Source organism: Vigna unguiculata, chromosome 4, assembly GCF_037176805.1.
Source record: "Vigna unguiculata cultivar grain cowpea cultivar isolate G323 ecotype 2 chromosome 4, ASM3717680v1, whole genome shotgun sequence".
NCBI classification, from domain to species: domain Eukaryota; kingdom Viridiplantae; phylum Streptophyta; class Magnoliopsida; order Fabales; family Fabaceae; genus Vigna; species Vigna unguiculata.
Window position 1 is genome coordinate 17,040,330 of NC_140795.1, and position 13,621 is coordinate 17,053,950.

The 13,621-nt window shown below is 31.3% G+C and overlaps 1 protein-coding gene across 1 annotated transcript in view; it reads right to left on the reverse strand.

Moving 5' to 3' along the window:
- LOC114182639 (uridine kinase-like protein 5) overlaps positions 1-13,621 on the reverse strand; it is a 43,703-nt gene continuing 30,082 nt past the window's right edge. The window contains exons 13-14 of the mRNA XM_028069549.2: positions 338-420; positions 1-262 (exon numbers count right to left, since the gene is read on the reverse strand). Of these exons, the coding sequence (XP_027925350.2) occupies positions 116-262; positions 338-420 (230 nt within the window). The 3' untranslated portion in view covers positions 1-115. The remainder of the gene's footprint in view (positions 263-337; positions 421-13,621) is intronic.

Genomic DNA, 13,621 nt, shown 5'->3' on the forward strand with positions numbered 1-13,621 from the left:
ATTGAGATTGTGTTATGTTTTAGTATGTATATATTTTGATAGTTATATTCATAGTTCTAGATGTTTATGCATGTAGATTCTATCAAGTGAAAGTTGGTTGGATTTGGTTGTTGTGCTAATCATCAGTAGCGAAGTAACGATCAGCAAACTCTCCTAAGCCAGGGATGACATGAGAATTCTCATTGAGTGATACATCAATCTCTGATGTTACAAGTTTTATCAGTGGAAATCTCTCACACACTGCATTTATTCCTTGTGGTGCCTGCATGCATCAAAGTTTCTTAATAACAATGCAATCAAAACAAAAGGGTAAAGAAAACAAATCAAACTCACTTACTGCAACTAAGTTTAGAAATATGATATTAGATTCTGCTACACCTTTCTTCAGAAGTAGAGAGATAGCTTTCACTGCAGAGTTTCCTGATACTTACTAATATTAGACACTCCTTCAAGCAAATTTAAGTAGGCCAAAATTCAACTCAAGTAGAACTAGCATATATGTATAAATATATTTTTTTTAATGATTTAGGTTCAAAAGATACATAATATTTTTGCTTATCTTGTGAGGATTTTTTATTTGTGTAATCTTTTTTCTTTGAAAGAAGATTTACTACGTATTTAAAAGTTTCACATTTACACTTTTAATGTATATCTATGGATATTTTTGTACACACATTCAAAAAATCTTAATATTTCACTCATTTATTTATATATTAGTTATTGTCAATAAAACAACACAAATCAGGATACGAATACACTAGATTAATGAGGTGGGTATTTAGGTTTGAGCACAAAGGTTACCTGTGAAATCTGAAACCCACATAATATCCTGTTCCTAAAAATTAGAGACGGTTTAAATTTTGGGTAAACAATTTTATTTGCTGCTATTGGGAACTTTTTGTTTTTAATTTAATGTAACAAATATAGTTTTAATAAAAAAAATGGGTAAGCTAGGTAAAAATAAAAACTTTAAAGATCGTTTTGACAATGAACATCATGTATAGGTGATTATAGTGTAATAAGATAAATATTTATTATAAAGTTTCATTTTATAAAATAAATTTTAGAACATATTTATCGATTATTATCATTTGATGTAATTAGTTAAGTATGCTAATTATCTCTAATAATAACTAATTATCTAATTGTTGTTTTCAAACATACATTTACATTTAATCAATTATATAGGTATATCTTAAAGTTTAAGGGACATTCAAAATAAGGGAAAAATAATTAAAAGTAATATATATATATATATATATATATATATATATAATATTGAGTTAAAAATGTTTTGTCGCTTAACATGTAGTGTAAATTAGAATTAGTCCATTTTCGAAACTTTTGACCAATTTAGTCTTTCATCTTAAAAAATGCGTTGATTTAGTCATTTTAACCAAATTTTGTAAGTTTATTCGTCGTTTCAAACTTGCGTTGCTCAGCTAATATTGAAGCAAAAAATGTGTCAAATAATGTAAACAAGTCAAATGTTATCATGAAAAATTTTTGAAACGTCAAATTAACTTAACAAAATTTGGTTAAAAGAATTAAATTCACATATCTCTAAAGTCGGGGACTAAATTGGACCAAAATTTCAAAGATTAAGGATTAAAAACACATTTAACAATTTTGTAGTAAAATTAATACTTATAGTTTGCACATACCGATAGTTTATTAGGTGACATCAATGCTTAGCTTTATGATCAAAATGACAAGAGATAAATACACTTAATAAAAAGAAGTATTTAGGTGAAGAAAAGAAAATGAAATGAGAATGGTAAAGCCCATTTGTTATATGGTTTGAAGATGCAAATCTCAATCATAATACAATATACATTTCTCAGCCTAATTATTTATTTAGTTTGTTATTCTAGCACATACCTTTTTTATTGCATCATTGTAATGTTTTATTATTCTATGGACAATGATATTTTGAGAACTAAATTATGACAACTTTTTATTACAACCAGAGGTAGTATCTTCTAAGTGATTTTGGAATATAGAAAAATAAGAAAATGGTAGAATGGAAAGCCACTTCGAAGATGTCACCTCAGGTTGTAAGGAAAAAGTTGTTAAAATTTAGTTATTAAAAAATTATTTTCCTTATTCTATTCATGCTTTCATGTGTTACTATTGATGATATATTGAGTCATCTTTTACATATAAGTAATGAATAAAGTGGCAAGTAAATTGTCAATTTATGTGTTTGTATTTTGGAGATTTTGTGACCTTAAACTCAAGGCGATTTAGTATGCTTATATCAATTTGGTCTTTCTATTATTACAATAAATAATACTTATTTTAGAACCTTTTGAGAGAATATGAAGTTATTTATCCAAAATCAATTTATCCTAATAGGTCTCCACTAATATTGACTAAGATTATGTAATTCACACCCAATTGTCTTACCACTCCATTCTCCACTCTACTTTTTCCATTTCATCCTTTTTACATAACTTTATAAATTCTGCGATGCAAGTTAATAGAATTGAAGGATAATCAATAATAACATTTACACAGTCCATTACTAGCTTGTTATTCTCCTTTTCCGCTTTTGTTCTTATCCCATTACACTAGGGCCTTCATTGAGTCATGATAGAAAACATACCTCAATGAGCTCTCGTATGACATTATACGCTTGCTAGAAATGGATGGAAAGAAAAGAGAAATAGTATTTTACTCGGTTTGAGACAATGGAATCATTCTCATCTAATAATATGAATATTCATTCGCCTTTCTAGGTGAGGAATGTAAAATTGGATTTTCTAATTGGATTTTGTAATATTTAATGGTATAGATATGATGCGACAAATTTTTAAGGCTGAGCAATTTTTTTTTTTGGATAATAATTATCATACACATATGAGCAAATATTAACCATACTTGTCAATCACATAGAGAAAGAAGTCATCCCTTGGTTTCAAGTAATGTTTAGGGATCTATTTTTAATATGGGTGGCTTTCACTTGGAAACTAGAGCTTTAATTTGGCCCCTCTCCATATAAATATCCATGATCTAACTTTTTCAAGCTTACTCAAATAGGTTATGTGCATGATGTTCAGCTTTATTATATTATTTTCTAGGAAACTTAAAACAAACATTCATTATGATGTTATTGCTCAATAACCTCCTTGATTCGCTTTGTGTCTGTATCTAAACTATATGAGTAGAAATACATGGCTAAGCCCCGAACTCACATTAACACTCACCAATCCAAAACACAAACCCCAAACTCTACCTTATCCTTTACTCCAAACGTTAAAATCTTTTAACTTATCACTATTACTTTTGAATCCTACAAATCCCAACACAACCTTAAACAAGAGAACTCAAAACATTAAAATAACGTCCCCTACTAAAATGCAACTGTGTAGAGAGAAAGGATTATGTTTTATTTGTGATGAAAAGTCTTATCTGGTAAATAGATGTCCTAATAAGCATTATTTGCTTCTAAAGATGGAAGAAGATTACATGGATAATCGTACACTTGACCCTATTATTGAAAATATGGAAACATTCACACTATAAGAACATCCTTTGTCCGATAATGCATTAAAATGTTCATTTGGATTGGTACTAATGAGATTATAAAGCACTATCAATGACATGAAAATTTAGAAGTTGTTGGACAGTGTGAGTTTTGATAATTGTTTATAGCCTTAGCTTTCTGTGGAACCAATTCCTATTCAAGTGCTTATAGGAAATGGTAAGGTTGTAGTAGTTGAAGGATTGGTCAAAGAATTAAAAATAAAGATTCAGGATCATACCTTGAATGTACTTGTCTACTTGCTTCTAGTTCTAGGTGTTGACTTGGTTTTGGGCTTGCTTGGTTAGCAACAATACTACAACACATTGCAAATTATAACATTGTAGACTTTAAAGTTTTTGGTTGATAATCTCTTTATTACCTTACATGGGGAGAAAAGTAAACTACTGACCTAAGCCTATTTTCATTAGTTGCTTAAAATGCATTACACTCGCTCTATATCCCCCTTGGATCATTAGCTAGACTTGCCTACCACTATGGAACCAGAACTAGTCTTGTTAAATACTTTTAAGGAAGCGTTTGTTCCCTTAGGTTTGCCTCCTAATAGATGTCAAAATCATGTCATTCCTTTGTAAAATCATGTGTGAGTATTGTAAAAAGTCCAAATGGTCATATACTATTTTTCTATATCAAAATAATTGGGTATTAGGATGCAAAGTCCATGGACTTCTAAAGGAGGACTTTGGACATTATTTATCGGGACATCATTTCATAGTTAAAATATATCAAAAAAGTTTGCAAAGTCTCATGGATCAGGCAATACAAATCTCATAACAATAGAACGAGTTGCATAAGGTCTTAGGTTGACCATTAAATATAAGTCTAGTATAAAGATTAAAATTATTAGTTCCCTCCCAAGATTTTTTTTATAAGTTGTTATCTAAACCTCAAATATAGATGATACCCTTACTTAAAGAAGCATTACCTTTAGTTTTATTAAACTAACATGAACATTACTATCAAATATTATGTTCAAAAAAATTTAATATGTTAACAAGTGAAGTTTTTGAATACTCTACCTTTAAGTTTGCTTCAACCCTTGCCTATATTGAATCAAATTTAGGAAGACCATGCAACTTTCAAATCAACTTTTCGTTGTCTCAACCTTGGATTCAAGATCGGTTTTAATGGGGGAGGAAATGTAATGAACATAAAGGAATGAAAGGTGGCTGAGGAATTTGGAAATATAGATAGTAGGGATCGCATGTTAAACAATCTGTGTGACACAACAATCAACTACAACTCTAGACCTAAAACAACCAATTCACAATTGAATTATTAAGAATGGAATGGAATGGAAATAAGTTTATATAATCTTTTCTTATAGAGAGAAGAAAGACAGTGGAATGTATCAATTGAACCCTTCAACTTAAGGTTCTTCTCTTGGCTTTCTTTTACGCAACTCTATGTAAATTCTTCTATACATGTCAATAGAATCGGAGGATAATCAATAATATGTTTACATAGTTTATTACTAGGTAATTTCCCAGTCCCTATTTATGTTTTTATTTGAAGAATTCTTATCTCATTACACCATGACAAATTTTTAAGTTAGACAAAACATGTAATAATCACATCATGAAGCATGTCTCACTCTTTTCTTTTTAGGTAATTCATATCTTGTTTCTTCCCAAAAATTAGAGTAGAAGTTCAAGTGTATTAATCAATCTCATTTCCCCAATCAATTGATATAACAAAACTATAGGAAGAAAAAAAAATTGACAATTGATGTCACTTTATTCACATGTGCTCTCCATCTTTAACTATCTTTTCATCTTTGGGTAAAGACCTTTCTAAGCCATGATTGTGAATCATTATGAAAAAAAAAAGCTTATCTAATTATTGTGATGACAAGTTTAGGCTTATATAAAAGGCTTATTTCTTCCTCTTTCTTATTGTTTATGATTTTGAAGATTTTATACAAACCATTTATTGTGATCTTACCTAAATCTTTTAGAGAAATCCAATTACACCTATAAAGGCGCAAATTGGCCTAAATAGATTCCAAGAAACTAATCTCAAGAAGCCTTAACTTTAATGGGCCAATTAGGCTAATATCCAATCACCATATTTGTGGATAGTGCGAGTATTCATAGTTGGCCATTTCCTTTTGCACCCCATAATTTTCTTCTACACCCTATTAATATTAAAATATTCATTTTGTCCTTCAATTTAAAGTTTGTTTTGAATTTTTCAATTTGAAAATCATTCGAATTATGCAATTTGAAACTAAAAAAAAATGTCTACTTAATTACACAACCAGAATAGTAATTTTAAAGTCAATTTTGACTATCAAATTATGTCATTCACAAGTCCATATTGTATTCCAAATCACAACCTAAAGGCTCCTCATTTTATGTAAAAAAAAATGACTTCTATATTATGTAATTTGGAATCAAAAGTGATTTCTTGAATGAACAAATTTGGAAGCTTTTTCTTTTGCATAAAAATAAAGATTTTTTGGATTATGTGATTCGAAATATGACATTGACTTCCGTATTACATAATCTCAAAGTTATTTTTGGAAATTTGACTATGGATTGTAAAATTTGAAAGTACTTTTGAACTAGACAAAATTTTTAAGAAAATACTTTTTGAACTCTCCAATTTAGAAGTATTTTGTTTTGTTGCAATTTCTTATAACCAAATTGAGTAGGTGGATGATGTTTTTCTCAATGATATGAGGAATGCTTGAATTCATCTACTATAAAATATTTTCATCTCAAAATGTGGAGTAGCAAGCCCAAAGATTAATAAGAATTATGCTATTAAGATGAATTACAATTACAATAGACAAACCAATGGCAATGAATGTTGAAATGCTTAGAATGATTCTTTTATGTCCCAAATTTTGAGGCACTTTACCTAGGATAGTGTTCATATAAATGTTGGGATTTACAAAAATAGGTTTTGGAATGACAACAAGGCATGATATGTTCATTTTCCTCCTTTACATACTCATATGAGGCGCAAGTGTGAGATATTAAGGTGCAAAAAGAAGAATCCTTCATAGTTTTGTGTAGGATGCAATTATCAAGTTTTTGGGCCTTCCTACATAGCCCACAAATACCTTACATGTTATGATAGGATTTGGATGTGTTGCTCTTGAACCCTCCAACATTCAATTTATGGTTCATTGTCCTTTTAATGTAAATAAAAATCATTTTGAACTTCCATGGTCTTATGAAAATTATCAACCTTTGAAGTTCATTCAAGGATTTTGCACCAAAAGAATACCCCTAATAGAATTTAGTGCTCATAAATATTTCATTACCATTTGTTTTGGAAAAAAATGCATCTAGATTGGTCATAGGAGTTATGTTAAAGTAATAACACCATCATATATCTTATTTCAATAAGACATCTCTTTCCTGGTCTCCTTCAAGCTTCTACATACATTTGAAGGTTCACTCAAATACCTACTCACCAAACTAACAACTTGGGCAAGATATGATCTATTGTAAGCAATCACATACATCAAACTTTGCATTAGATTATCACAAGGAGCATAAGACATGTATTCCTTCTCTTCATCAATCTGAGTAGAATTAAACTTTGAAATATGTATAGAATTTGTCAAAGGTGTATGAATTTTGAACATTCCATCCCAAAACTTCTCAGAACCTTTTGGATGTAATTTATCTTAGAAAAAAAAGAGTTTCTTTTGGACTCAATACCTCTTGATATTCATCCTCAAAATCACTTGTTGTGTTAATATCTTTCATCTTGAATTCACTATGTAGTAATGACTTCAACCACCTAGTTTCAGCCATAATTTAAGATGTGATCAACATAGCATATACTTACAACACAAGTAGATAAACTCGCCAATTTTCATCTCCTTATGATAGACACATATGTCATAAGGACTTCTATTTTACCCTTAAGAAACAATGACCTACTCAAACCTCTTAAACCATTGTCTATGATATTGTTTGAATTCATACAATCATCTCCTACTACAACAAATCTTAAAATTAGCGACGAAAGATTACCAACAGATTAATATTCTTTGATAAGTTATCATTTCTAACAAAATTACAAAGAGATTTCTATGTTAAATTTATCGACAAAAATATTCATCGGTAATGGTTTTATTCTCGACAGATATAATCCATTAGTAAATGAGCGAATGATTTTAAACTAAAATTCCATCCTATGATAGCTTGTCTCCATTGTGAACTGAAAGAGAAGGCAAAGGGCAAGTGTGAGAGGGTGAAACACAGACTCCAACTTCTTCACCAAATTGATTGCAAAAAGGATAGGATTAACACCTCTTGTTCTTGATTGACTCTTGTTCTTGATTTGAAATCACTAATTATGAGGGTCAATGCAAGGACTTTGATCGAAATTCGTTTTACCTTGATTGAAAATCAATATTGTGGATGTTGCCGCTGGACAGCTTTATCTCTAGTGCAAATCAAAAGGGAAGGCAGAGGGCGAATGTTAGAGTGGCAAAACGTAGATTCCAACTTCTTCACCCAATCCATTTGAAAACATTTAGGATTAATGTTCTTGTTCTTTATTAACAATTGTGCTTTAACACTTGTTCTTGATTCCAACTTGTTTTTGTAGTGTCTTTAGTTTACACATATAATCCTCCTTACCTTCCACCTCAAAGCGTTATAGTTGTCGCATTACAAATTTCTCCTTTAAGTGACTATAGAGAAAGGTCATTTTCATGTCCATCTATTCAAGGTTCATATCTTCATTTTTCATAGGAGTAAGCAAGACCTTGATGGACATGTGCTTGGATACCAAAGATAATATCATATTACAATCAATGTCCTTTTTATGATTGCAACCCTGACGTTTCAGAAGAACTTTAAATAAGAGATAATCTGATGTAGATGTGTCATCAAATGCTTCATTGTTATCATTTTTTTCCTAATGTAAATGCTACAAAAAATATACTACTATATATCAAACATTATTGCCAACAGGTGAATCACCACCCTCTCTACTATTAAATGCTATCATAGTTGACTCATTAGATGCACTAATGTCGTACCTAAATGTAGTCACTTCATTAGTTGTATGACTTTTAAGTACTTTTGGGATCTTCTTCTTCAAGACCCACTTTCAACCAATAATACTCTTACCTAGTGGTGTCCTTACCATTTATTGAGGGTCATGTTTTACAACAACTACATCTCTTTATGAATGGTCAAAATCCAATTGGCACCTTTCGCATAAGCAACTACCTTATGAAACATAGTAGGTTTATGTTAGCTTAAATTACTTTGATGCATCGAGATTTGATGAAGATATTGCGTATGGACTTGACTAGATTATGATAGATTGTTGAAGGCTTAACAGAGTAATGAGACTTGAGAAATAGTATGTTGATCAAACTTGATGTGTGCTTAATATGACTATCACGCGAAGATCTTGAAGCTTGAAGGTTGGATCTTGACATCAATACATTTTTTACATAGAATATTATCTTATGTCTTATTATAGTCTTAGTTTGTTAAATGGGCTTTTAACAAGTTAATTGGTTGGCTGTTATAGTTCTGTTATTAGCATATTCATTCAACTAAATTATCATTCAATTAGTTGATTTCACTTAAGTCAAGCGAAATCAACAGATTGAACAGATAAATCAACATGTTTACTATGCTAATAGGTAGATTATAGAGTCTGATTTTTCAAAGAGACTAGTAATGGTTGTGATTTTTTAGCGTGAAATTAGTGTGAATACTTTACAAAATTCTCTCTCTCTAAACTACACAGATATGCAGTTGCTCATGTGGTGTTCTTTGCTTCTTAGAGCATTTTTTATGGTGTAAGAGACTTGGAGAAAAAGTTTTGGTTAGCTAGCGAGAGCTACTACAAAGGTTTGATCTTTTTTAGGTTTATGTGTGTTGTTTGGAAGGTTTCTAAATTTGTAAGTGGGAATCTTGTTGTGCTTTACTTAGATTCTTTTGCGATTCAAGGGTCTTGGTGTAGTTTGTCTTTTCAAAAGTGTAATCTTGTTGGATTTTGTAAAACTTTTGACATAGTGCAAAGTTGGGCTAAGGTTGCCTTGACAAACTAGATGTAGCTCAGATTTGAGTGAACAAGTATAAAATTCTGTGTGTATTTGTTTTATCTTCTTTTCCTTGCTTGTTCATTGTTAAAAAAATGTTTTGAATAATATTTTTATAGTATTTTGATGATTTGATGTAATCTGGAGTTGTAACCCTACTTGTACTACTAATTGGAGTTGATCTTGATTAATTGTGCTGCGAGATTATAACTTTATAATCAATTATGTTTTCTTTATAATTTTTTGAGTTTTTCAATCTGTTGAATAGTTGTTTTAATCTGTTGAATTATGCTAGTATATTTGTGTGACTCTTTGTTAAATGAAATCAACCTGTTAACTTTATTTTCAATCGATTAAAAATGTATATTCTAGTAGAGATTGCTTGTTAATTTGTTGGTTAATCTGATTCAAAGTAAAGGATTTTTATAAAATCAAATTGAACCTAATTTTCTGTAATAGTCAATTTAGTCACCTCTTCTTGGCTAAGAAAGTCTTTTAAAACTTACAATTGGTGTCAAGTGCAGGTTCTTGTAAGATAATCGAGTTTGATCCTAAAACATTTTTTGAAATGACTGAAAATAAACTCCTTTTTGCAGAAGGTGGTTCTATAAAAAGCCCTTATATGTTTAGTGGTATAAACTATCATCTTTGGAAAATTTGCATGAAAATTTTCATTGAATCAATTGACCAAGGAATTTGGAATGCACTCATGAATGGACCATTCATTCCTAAGCATATTGTTGATGATAAGTAGATTGACAAGCCTTAGGCCTCTGGACAAAAAGATGTGAAGAAGGAAGTGTAATATGATTATGCAACCAAGAACATCTAAACATTTGCATTGAATATGGATAAATTTTTCAGAATTTCTCAATGCAATAGAGCAAAAAATATGTGGCATGTGCTTGAAGTCACACATGAAGGAACCAATGATGTGAAGAGGGCTAGGAAGCATGCATTGATACAAGAGTATGAGTTGTTAAAGATGCAACAAGGTGAATCCATAACTAAATCCGAGAAAGGTTCACACACATTGTCAACCATCTCATAAGCTTGGGAAAGTAATTTGACAAAGACTTGGTAAACATCAAGGTCTTGAAGGTTATTGATAGAAGTTGGCAACCTAAAGTCACTGTTATCTTAGAATCAAGGGATTTATCAACAATGATTGTTGCTACCTAGTTTGGAAAGCTTAGAGAGCATGAGATTGAGATGAATAGGTTGAATGAACGAGTAATGAGAAAAAGGTTAAATAACATGGCCTTGAAATCTAGCATCAAGAAAGATGAGGAAAATGATGAGGATCTAGTTGAATCCAAAGAGAATGAGAATTTGAATCTACTTACCAAGAAGTTTGGAATGTATCTAAAGAGAAAAGGTAACAAAGGTAACTAAAGGAGGTACAATTCTAAATGCAATAATTCAAATAGTACTCCTAATTTCACTTGTTGACGGGAATCAAACCAAAGAAAAAGGTATTGAAAGGAAAAAGGAAAGCAAGCCCAAGGAAAGACGTGCTTACATTCCTTGGGAAGATAAATTGATTGAACAACTAGCTCATCACAAGAAGAAAGTGAAGAAGCAAACTTATGTCTCATGGCTGGATATGGGTTATCATCATCAAGCCAAATAAGTTCTTTGTCATCAAAAGACAATCATGATTATTACCAACTACTGCATGACTTTGACGAATTGCATGATGTAGCTAACAGAGTTGTTGTCATAAATAATTGACTAAAAGGTTTAAATAACTAGCTAGAAAACAAAGTTAATCACCTAGAAACAGAATTAACTAATTTAAAAGTTGATTTTGAAAACATGTATATGATTTACAATAATTCAACCTATTATAATGAAAATCAGTGATGTCAAAACCTTGTGAAAACTACACTATTTTAGAAAAAAAAAGTCAAATACCTTATAAAAACCTATGTATAGAAGATTCACAAGAGGAAAAATAAATTTATAAGTTGTTCTTAGCTCTCAAAATTGTGTTTTTAGAAAGGCTATAATTGGTTACAATTCCTTTAGTGAAAAGAAAGTCAAGAAGTTTGCTAATTTCTTTTGCACCACCAAATGAAGTGATATATCGTTGATTGCTTGTAATTATTGTATGATAAAAGGTCGTGTTTCTAAGAACTGCAAAGCAAGAAAATATGATGTACCTAAGGGATATTTGAAATGGATCCCAAAAGGACCAAGAATAGATTAAACATGTTGGACGTAACATATCAAGGGTACCATGTAATGTAAATCTATTTTATAGGTCGCAAAGAGTGATAAGAAAGATTTATGGTACCTAAATAGTTCAAGGTACATTGTAAGACCCGTAAAAATTAATTAATTAAATAATTAATTAATTAATAAATGCGGGTAGTGGGAGCCTTTATGGCATTTAATTCTAACATGTGTGATGTGGAGAAGTACTAGTTCAAGTGGTTGAGAGAACTTAATTGTGTGAAAGGACTTGGGTTCGAGTACTTAATTTATTATTATTTTTAATAATATGCTTGAGCAGGTTGAGGGATAATATAATCATAGGATTATATGAATTACCACTAAACGTGAATTGATTAAATGGTTGTGCATTGATTTGGACATAGGCATGGTTATGGGTTCAAACCTTGGTAGTTTCACATTAAACTTTATTTTTGCTAAGATTAGTTTTGGTATGAATATGAAAAGCCAGAAACCCTAGCGGCCAAGGGAGGGCTGGAAAACCATCATAATACAACCATTGAATGACAATTAAACTTAGTTTTAATTGTATTTTCGTTTTGTATCATTTACCTCACATTAAGACAACATTTAGTGATCAATTAAGGGTAAGAGAGAGTGCTTTTGTGGCTGCCATTGTTGCATAGTGGGAGGAGTACGAAAATTGAGAGTTGGTTGAGGACTGAGTGAGGAAAGGAACTGAATTGGAAGAGAGTCAAAGGGAGGCCATTGGTGATCAAGGGAACCCTCCAAATTTTCAATTTTAAGCAAAAGGATCCAGGTTAGGGGAGCTAAACCGTACCTTTTGTTATTGTGTTAATATTTGCATGAAATGTATGATAAATTAAATGCATAGACTCTGTTATCTCGTGTATTATTGTGTTTTCTGGAATTTCTAGAAACCGCCTGGCGGGTGATAAACCGCCTGGCGGCACGAGCCTTGCCGCCAGGTGACACGTGATTGCACACCTAGTTTCTAGGTTTCCTGATGAACTACCTAATGATTATGAACATCTGCCAGGCAATGTGAGTTGAATTGACTCTATTTGGATGTTTTTCGTGTTCTAGGAGGTTTCTGATCGGGAAGAAACCACATTCTAATCGTGATAATGATTAGACCCCGTATTTGCCTTGAAATTCATAGAATGAGGGATTAATTGAGATGAAAATCACATGAAGGTTATCTTAGGGTTGATGAATTGGGGATCTCTATAGTGGCACTAATCTAAATAGAAAAGTGTGAATGAATTCGGGTTTGGGAAGTGTTAGAGATGAATCGTAATCCTAAAAGCTGGAAGTGTATGTTATGGAGTTGTGAAATTGATTAAAAACAAAGTTGTGTTCATGGGTTAGGGTTCGCAGGGCATGGGAAATTTGGGGTTCCTGGAACTACAGGAACTGCCTGGCGGCATCTTGGCTGCTGCCAGGCGCCATATCAGAGTGGTATGTTTGTGAGTTTTGGGTGTGAAGTGGTGGTTGGGAAACTAAATTAGGTCATGGGTGATGAAATTGTGGGATTTGAAATACTATAGGGAGTTTCCTAAACTGAAAACTATGGTAATGGAAAGGGACTTATGACTTATGAGGTTAAGGGAGAGAAGCAATAGAAGATTTCTAAGTATTAAGGTGAATTGGACAATTAAAGGACTGGATTATCTTGGTAGTGAATTTAATTGTGTGAGATATTGTGTTCTTAATATTTATGGAAAGCCTATTATAAAATTAAGTTTGAATGTGGGTAAGGATTACCAATACTATGATTTAAATGGGGATGCCTTAATGTAGTAATGATGTTGATGAGTAGGTGCAATAGCCACTCTAATAGG